Genomic DNA, 9,930 nt, shown 5'->3' with positions numbered 1-9,930 from the left:
AATGTATGTATATAAATATATAAATATATATATGTGTATATATATTTATATATTTTTTACACGTTTAGCGCCGTAACAACAAATATCTAATACGACTTTAATCCCGTTACGCCGGAAAACAATATTACGCGTAGTGTTCCTGCGTTACTGCCGGTCACCGGTGACCATAAATAAAAAAAATAAAAAACAGCTCCAGACAAAAATCACTACAGAGTGTAGATGTATTGGTCATCGGTAGTTAATCGCGGCGCGTAACGTGTTAAAGAAGGGGGAAAAAAAAAGAATAAAAAAAGAAATTTTTGTATATTGGCGAGCATAATGAAAACGTATTTGTCGAAGAGTGACAAATATTTGGTGAACTGGTCCAAAAGAAAGAAGAATATAAACAAGAATTTAAAAATATTACAAATAAAAGAGGAGAGGAGGAAAAGAGAGAAAGAGAGAGGAGAAGAAAATCAAGCGGGCAAACCCCGTTATGTTATCTGTTCTCCTGTCGTTCTGGATCCACGTTCTCTCGCGAATTTAATGTCGATTTAAATAAAAAAAGAAGGAAAAAAAAGAAAAAAAAAGAAATATATAAAATCCAATATACAAAACTTTAAACGAATTAGAAGTATTTGCACATACACAAACGTACATACACTGTCATCGATTTACACGTGACAGCACCTTCTCTTCTTCTATATTGCTCACGGGTAAACAAAAATATATATATAAAAAATAAATAAAAGATAACGAAAGAAAGAAAAACTACACATACATAACAAACAGACAACACACACACACATTAAAATGTTCGCTTTGCTCTTCTAGCACAATACAACACAACTTTTTGACGACTGACAGAAGGATATTGCAGAACGAGACATCGTGATTCTTCTTCTCGTAATAGAAAGTGCAGCATTGACAATCGAATTAATAAGTTTCCTCTTTGAAAGTGAAAGAGAAGGGCAGAGAGAGCGAGAGAGAGAGAGAGAGAAAAAGAGAGAAAGAAAAAGAGAGAAAAAGAAAGAGAGAGAGAGAGAGAGAGAGAGAGGAGAGAGTCCTTTAAAACGAATTATGTAAAAAGCTTAAAGAGAACGAACCTAAAGTGCATTATACTTAATAGAAAGCCACCTATATAATCTCCGTGTTAGTTATCATTCTGAAATTCAAACCTTTACAAGATAAAACTATGATTTGATGTAAGGGGAGAGAGAGAAGAGAAAGAGAGAAAGATAGTAGTACACATTGAACGTTTAAATAAGAAAAAAAAAATAAAATATTAAATAAAAGGCTTTCTTCTAAACTATTACACCAAATTTTCGTTAGTTAGTTAGTAAGAATATAACCGGACGAGTCCGTTCGATATCGATGACTATGTCATAGTTAACGAATGTCGTTGTTGATTACACTTTAATTAAGTGATATAATTAATTCTTGCAATTGATTAAATGCCGTAACGCTAATTACGTGATTAAATCGACTTTATCTAACAAGAAAAAGAGACCTATCTCGCTTTCCTTAATCTGTTCTATTATTATACTATTTTGCTTGTCTCTATCTATCTCTTTCTATTTTTCTCTCTTTCTCTCTTTTTCACTTCCTCTCTCTCCCTGTCTCCCTCACTCCCTCTCTCTCACTCTCGCTATCTCGCTGTTATTCTTCTTCTTTCACTCGCATTTTTAAATCTGTGTCAATCTCGGGAATGTAACTGCGGAGCAATACTAATCTATATTTTATTCTTTATAGGATGTCCCAATATTGATTTGATCGTTCTTATCGGCTAACAGGGGATAATCAAAATGAGAAATATTTGTCCATAATGTATTCGTTAATTATTATAACTCTTTTTAAGAATGTAATGATAACTTTTTTTTGTATCTTTTTTTTTCTTTTTCATTTTTTTTTTTTTTATAATACGAGAGAGATACATCTGGAAATCTATTTCTACTTATGATCCTACTCTTGTAAAAAGTTAATATTACAATCGCGTTCGGAATAGTTGTGAGATACCGAGCATATACTAATTAATTACTTAGGAATTTTAAGGATATCGATTAAATGAATACTCCGCTTAACACACACACACACACAGACATCCGCTGGAACGATGAAATTCAATTCCAGCTTAAACGTTAGATACCAAATTGTTAAGATGGTCCTCCATCTATAAGTACCTTCAACGTTTTTTCTTTATTATCAAGATGTGTAACACTGCTTTAAGATCGAATCAATCTCTCACCAGTATATGTATACTTTTTCAAATGTTCAAGAAGAAAAGAAAAGGAAAGAGAGAGAGAAAAAGAGAAAGAGGGGAACGATAATGAACACTAACATACTCAATATAACGAGTCGCTGATAAGATTCTCTAACGATGTACCTTCCTCACGGATATTATTCATATTGAGACACATTTTTTTATTTTTTAAACGCATCGTTTAACGATAACATAGCTAATTGTACGCTTAATTTGATATATTCCATTAGAATAATTCTAATATGTATAAGTTTCGAGGGAATAAGTTTTTAACAAAGGATAATAGATATGTGTAATATTTAATTAATCACTTTTACAACAATCATTTGTTTGATAATTTGTATACATATATATATACACACACGGACACACGTATCTTGGGCAATATATATCTTGGTGTTCATTCAATTATTAAGGAATTTAATTAGCCAGTCATATATAGTGTATCAATTAAACTCGTGTAAATTTGTTTTTTAATTATTCGAGCAATAATATGTCGCAATGTCGTATCTAGCAAAATAATCGGTCTACGTCTGCAGTAGCCTTCCGTCGTTTACTTAATTCATATGTTTAACAATCACATCTTTAGACTGTGTAGAAATGATTATTCATAAGTAATATTATTAAGAATAGGGGAGAAAAAAAATAACAAAAAGGGAAAGAGAAAGAAGTAAATTCTTTACGACGAAAGTTGCTCTTTCCATATCTCTTCTTCTAATTATTTTCTCGAAATAATGACGTAGACAAAAAAAAACAATATTATTACAAAAATTTATTATCGGCTTACGTAGAGTAAATAGCCTAATTATTATTATAATTATCATTATCATCATCATCATCATTATTATTATTATTATTATTATTATTATTATTATTATTAATTTTATTTTTATTATTATTATTACTATTGTTATTGTGTCATTGTTATTGTTATACTTAAATAATTTTACGTGGATAATTCGGTTTAGTCATGACCAATATATGCAAAATGAAGGAGAACATATTTTTTTCTCATTTATTAATCGATAAAAAGCGAATCGATTTTGTACTCACGTCGATTATCTTTTATATACTCGTATATCACAGCGACCATTTACTTTGGTATTAAATATACAATGGATGTGCGAGCTAATAATAATTATGATAAAAAACAACAAGAACACAACAGAATAGATCATTTGTGAGAAGAAGCAGAATACTCGGTTACAAATGATTGCTTCTATCAGGTGCTCCTTCTAGGCAGAAATAAATAATACGACTGTGTAAACTTTTGTCTCGTTCAACAAGATCTAGCTATCGATATGCAGAATGTTTTTCTTTTCAAACGAATACGTAACTACGCTTTATACTGCGTGCAAACAATGTTTACGCATTATTTATTTATTTATTTTATGCATTGATTTTTATAAAAAAAAAACTTCCTTATGAATAGAAGCTGACTTTTTGAGAAGATATATTTTCTTACTATATTTTTATTATTTTTTTTTTATTTTTTGTAAATCAACGCACGAATTTGGTGATACGATATGTACGCGGGTACGGGGGTTAAGTTGTTTTTTTTTCTCTTTTTTCTTTTTTCTAAAAGATACTCGTAGACGAACGACGTTTTCATCGATCAACTGATTTGACGGATCGCGATCGAACCAATTGTCTATTGTTTATAATAACCATCTGATAAAAACAATGAAAAGATAGAAACATTCTGTACACGCATATATATGAGGACAATTGGAAAAACTCACCCGTTTCGGTACTGATGAAATTTCATTCTTCGAGTGAAAAAGAAAATGAAAAATGAAAGCAGCGAGTTTTTCAAATTGCCCTAATATTTTATTTTTCCTTCAAATCACGCACATATGAATTTTAATGGGTCAATTGCTTTGGGACATCCTGTGTATAATAAACAAGCAATATTATTACGAACAACACCTTTCTACATTCTATATTCTATATTCTTCTATATATTTCACGATTTACTATCAAATTTCGCATAACAAAAAGAACATTTTGTAAAGCTTGGAATAAAACAAGAAGTGCGTTTAAGTGCGCACGTATACACACGCATAATTTAATCAATAAAATGTCGATATCATTATTCTCGTATGATCTTTCTTCGGCGAATCAGCCAAATTAATGACAATAGCGATCGTGAAAAGTCAATTCAGAATTAATTCTGTTGCTGAACGGCGAAAACGTTTACATAAAATTAACAATACAACCAACCAACAACCAAAAAGATGATGTATTTATTTGAAATCTGTCTCGTGAAGTGTATACACGCACGACGATGAAGATAAACGAAGATAAACAAAATTTGTTTAAAAGAAAAGAAAAGAAAAGGGAATAAATTAATATTTTGACGAACGAAAATGTAAAATTGAGGACCTTAAAACAACAACTCTTTTAAATATTGCTTTGAAACTGGCACAAATGGGGATCAAACTATCTATCATCTATTTGTCTATCTATCTTTCTATCTGTCTATTTATCTGTCTGTCTGTCTGTCTGTCTATCTATCTATCTATCTATCTATCTATCTATCTATCTATCTATCTATCGTTTATTTATTTCTCATTTCAAGCGATTCGTCTAACGTACGTCAAAACTTATTGTAAACTGAAATATAAAAATTCATTTCCTTGAAAAAAAAAGAAAAAGAAAAATAATGATAAAGAAGATGAAGAAAATATACTTATCGTAAATGAATTAGTCGTTCTTAACGACAAATATAATACAGTAACCTGAACATACTCGTCCATGTACAAAGCCTAAACCTAAGTATAATAAGCCTAAGAAAAATCATGCTGCCTTTTAACAGAAGAAGAAGAGAAAAAACAATATAATAATAATAATAATAATAATAATCATAATAATAATAATGGTATTAATAATAATAATAATAATAATAATGATAATAATAATAATAATAATAATAATAATAATAATAATCCTGAACAAAACAGGGAGGAACAACGAAAGTTCAATTTTTGTTTCTTCTTTTTGTCGTTCGTTTTTATGATCAGAAAAAAATGTGTTTTAATTAGTATAAGCATGAAAGTAAAAAATGCGGGGAGAATAATATCATGTTAATTGAATAGAAAGAAAGAAAAACAAAAAAAAGACAAAGAAACATATTTTTTTAAATATCGCCTATTATTAAATTTCTCTTCTAACATTTGATGATTAATTTCATTCATCAAAACCTATAGGATACAATGTGAAAACCTTAAAACTTAAGTCGAATCGCTTTTCACTACTCTCTATTCGTGTCTTTTTCAAAGTTATCGATACCAAGTATCATTCTTAAGGGTTTAAATCTTAATACTTTTATCCATTCGATAAGTATATTATATGGGACTCCATGAAAAACAACTAAAGATGCGTGCATTTGTGAAATATGTAACAATTACATCTTCGAAGATCGATAATATTTAATTACGGGATACACATGACTTTAACGCGTGGGGCAGAGTAACACGCGTGATTTCAATGCGTGGGGCAGAGTGATGCAATTAAGTTGGGCAATAATTTTTTATATAAATTAATTGGTAAAAAAAGAGGTAATATAAAAATAATAATTAACAAAAAACCCCTTTCTTTTTATTGTTTTTTCTTTTTCAAAAAATGTCACTCGTATCGTTGTCTCTGTCCCTTAAACAAAAAAAAGAGAGAGAAAGGGGGAAAAAAAGATATAATCTCTCTTCTACGAGAAAGAAATCAGAACGGTTTGTTAAGTCGTTCGATAGATTATAAAATGGATTGTAATGCAATGGAAATATGCGGAAGTAAATCTTACTTAGAATATTCGGCAAAGCTAACATCGTGTTACGATGATGAGAATAGTACGTATACGTAATAAGCCTGGATTATACGTATATGCGTGCGTGTAATTAAATAATATGCCTAGCTCGGGACAGACTCGCAATTAATTAATTTTGTACGATGAAACCCGCACGCGCACAAATGTTAGATTAATTGTATATTTGTTGGTCGATTGAATAAAACTTGTAACGGTATATATATATGTATATATTACACACATGCATACATATATATAAAATCAATTAAATGAGATTACTTGCGCGTATCGTTAGGAGAATGTGTGCGTATGCCTGAATGCTTGTGCGTATGTGTGTGCGCGCGTAGATATCATTTGCCGAAAAAAAAAGAAAGAAAAAAGAAAATTATTATATTATCACGAATAACATATATAAACAAATGCATTATATTATAATTATAATTATTAGCAGCGATTACCCACACACACACACACACATCCACACATATACATATTGTGTCATTTATATATGAAAATATCGGTGGCGAAAGAGGATTATATTTAAAACAGAAATTTAAGGGATCGTACGAACATCGAAATGAACACTGAACTATTGGTTCTTCGTTATTAAACAACAGTAATAAACGATTATAATGATATCCACGCGACGAGGACAGCTTATGAAATTTGTTTAAGGACATCGGACAACGCGGCTGTGCAGGCCAATAAATAGACTAATAATGCACATCTATCAATCGTGGAAACTATCTATATCATTCACGAGAAATAACCGATTATAATTCATTTCATTTTTCTCGCATCCTTTTTTTCAATTAATTTAATTATCAACAAACAACAACTCGAATTCGATAACCGATCATACAATTCTTTTATTTCTGCCTTTTCTCGTTCGCTCCTATTTCATGTTTTTTATTTTCTTTTTTTTTTGATATTTTTATTGTCAATCAAATTTTGTATAAACGAAGATCGCAATTGGAAAATATTTACGGAATGGTCGAGAAATTGCTTGAAGTAATAGACAATTTTTGACATAAAAATAATCTCCAAAAATGGCTCCACTTCGTGTCTATTTATCTTGTGTGTGTTTTTTAGAAAGATATATCTTAACGAAAAGACAGAGAAAAAAGAAAAGAAAATTCAACGTTAATACGCTTACATAGATTTATCGGTTATATAAGATATGATAATTATTCTACGAATAAATAAATGTACTGAATTATTTTGTAATATTTTTTAAAAGAAAAAAAAGGAAGATTTTCTTTTTAAACGAGAGCGCGAACACGAGTCGCTTTGTATTGTTTCTTATTATAAGTTTAAAAAAAAAAAAAGAAAAAAGAAAAAAAATGTAATAACACGTCATGCTTAAAATGTAAGTAGCGTGAAAGAAAGTTTATTATCGATAAAAAAAAACAAGAGAGAAAAAAAAATAGAAAAATAACGTCGTTCGGTAAGGATTCAGTCAATTTTAAAAGCTAAAATTTTTCCTAATCGCTAGGGAATGTTTTAGCTCTTCGGGAGTCAAAAAAAATGATTAATAAAAATAATATTAATAATAATAATAATAATAATAATATGTTGTCACTGTAATGAATATACATGCATATAACGTATATTAAATCTGTATTTAGATATTAACCTAAACGGTCATTTGTAATTGTCATGCATGATTATTATGGATGTACTCTATGTACTGTTGTGAAACATGGCACGAAGTGTACGCCGACAATATCCTTCTCGGCAACCCTGCATTTATTGAATTTTGTTCGTTTAAACCTTCTGTAATGACCGTGAGAGAGGAATTACGTAATAAACCAAAAAATTAAATTATAATAATAATAATAATAATAATAATAATAATATAATAATAATAAAGAGAACAAAATAATGTAACAGTAATATCATTGTGATATAATATCGTATCTTCTTTTTTACAGGTACGTCTGCTGCACGGCACAAATTTTCTTGTGCTTAAAGGCATTCGTAGAATAGTAGGCTTAGTTAGATCTTAAATTGTCCTTTGTAATTGGGTCTCGACAGACGTTTTGAATAGCGATGGGGAAACAAAATAGCAAATTAAAGCCCGAAGTGTTAGAAGATCTTAAACAAAATACAGAATTTTCAGGTATATATTTTTATGATATGTTAATTATTTTTGTACAAATATAAAATACACAAATAATGTCTAATATAATATTGAAAATGTTTGATATTTTTTGTTTGCAGATGCCGAAATTCAAGAATGGTACAAAGGATTTTTGAAAGATTGTCCGAGTGGACATTTAAGCGTGGAAGAATTTAAAAAAATTTATGGAAACTTTTTTCCTTACGGTGATGCCTCAAAAGTAAGTTTTCTTTTTCACAATAATAAGAATCGTTTAATAATGCGAGACGATGTTATCGTAATAAATCTTGTAGCTATAAGCATTTGAAAGTTAATTATTATGCAAATGATTTGTTAAAGTTTGCAGAGCACGTGTTTAGAACGTTCGATGCAAATGGCGACGGTACGATCGATTTTCGAGAATTTCTCTGCGCCCTAAGCGTGACGTCCCGAGGAAAATTGGAACAGAAATTGAAGTGGGCCTTCAGTATGTACGACCTCGACGGTAACGGATATATCTCCCGACAAGAGATGCTTGAGATCGTGACGGTAAGTAATCACGACATTAATTATCTCTCATCGAGTTGATCGATAACAGGAATGCAAATGTAAAGATATATACTATTATATGCTATGCTGTTCTATGCCTACTTATATTTATCCATTTAAAAGCGGGTCGATTGTTATAGCTTAAAGTGGACAAACTTTCTCCAACATTTCGTTTATCGATTCGCATAATTATTATTTCCAATTATTTTATACCTTTAAAGAATACATCCGTTTGTGACTAGAAGGTAAGCTCGCTTTTATTACCATGAATATCGTAAGGGTGAGAATATCAAAATTGCAGAAAAAAAAAGGGATGGAGGGAGAGAGAAAAAGAGAGAACAACAAAATATCTAATAATTACCTCCTTCCAGGCAATATACAAGATGGTAGGGTCCGTGATGAAAATGCCAGAGGACGAGTCCACCCCGGAGAAGAGAACCGACAAAATCTTTCGTCAAATGGACAAGAATAAGGACGGCAAATTGTCACTCGATGAATTTATCGAAGGTGCTAAGAGTGATCCCTCGATCGTGCGACTGTTGCAGTGCGATCCTAGTGCACAAGCTCAGTGAGACCCTGGGTCCGTGTGCGTTTCAAATGCCATCTGTAAATACGAATCGGGGCCCGGCCCAATCATAGCCCGGTTAGAGGCGATGCAATCATAGAAGGGAGTCATAGGAATAGAGGAAGCTGTCAAAACGAACACACACAGAGACACAGTCCTCCTTTACACCTACAACCATATATCGATACACTGACGATTACGAGAAATAACGAAACTAGAATGATAAAGAAAAGAGGAAAAAAAAGAAAAAAATAGAAAAAGAAAGAAATGATAGAAGTTTATTTAAACTTGATATCGTTAAACGTTATTAACGTCATTTACGTATGCATACAATTATCCCGTTACAACCACCACCAGTATATCACAATCACCACAACTATTATACCAACAACAACCACAAACATGTGGCGAGCATTCAAAACTCTGCAAGAAGAGACTTCAATTATACATACTACATATGTGGACACACAGAGAAAAAAAAAGAAAAAAAAACAGAGATCAAATAAAAAGAGGAGCATACAATGATTTTCACGAGGTTTAAAGACCCACAAGTTCGTTCTGGTAGATTCGCTCCCTCGCATCGTCTTCTATGTTCGCGAACGCCTCTTGTTGACTGGAGAAATAAAAAGAGAGAAAGAGAAAGAGAGAGAGAGAGAGAGAGAGAGAGAGAGAGAGAG

At 31.0% G+C, this 9,930-nt stretch overlaps 1 protein-coding gene across 2 annotated transcripts in view; it reads left to right on the top strand.

The window, feature by feature from the left end:
* LOC106786693 (neurocalcin homolog) overlaps positions 1 to 9,745 on the top strand; it is a 28,527-nt gene extending 18,782 nt beyond the window's left edge. For both annotated transcript variants that reach the window (XM_014748352.1, XM_014748353.1), the window contains exons 2-5: positions 7,973 to 8,160; positions 8,262 to 8,380; positions 8,500 to 8,688; positions 9,060 to 9,745. In XM_014748352.1, coding sequence (XP_014603838.1) covers positions 8,091 to 8,160; positions 8,262 to 8,380; positions 8,500 to 8,688; positions 9,060 to 9,260 — 579 coding nt within the window. In that variant the 5' untranslated portion in view covers positions 7,973 to 8,090 and the 3' untranslated portion in view covers positions 9,261 to 9,745. The remainder of the gene's footprint in view (positions 1 to 7,972; positions 8,161 to 8,261; positions 8,381 to 8,499; positions 8,689 to 9,059) is intronic.
* Positions 9,746 to 9,930: the final 185 nt, after the last annotated feature.

Source organism: Polistes canadensis, unplaced genomic scaffold, assembly GCF_001313835.1.
Source record: "Polistes canadensis isolate GaletaPanama2010 unplaced genomic scaffold, ASM131383v1 scaffold_80, whole genome shotgun sequence".
Lineage (NCBI taxonomy): Eukaryota > Metazoa > Arthropoda > Insecta > Hymenoptera > Vespidae > Polistes > Polistes canadensis.
Note: the sequence above shows the minus strand (reverse complement) of the source record. Positions and strands in the feature narration are given on the sequence as shown.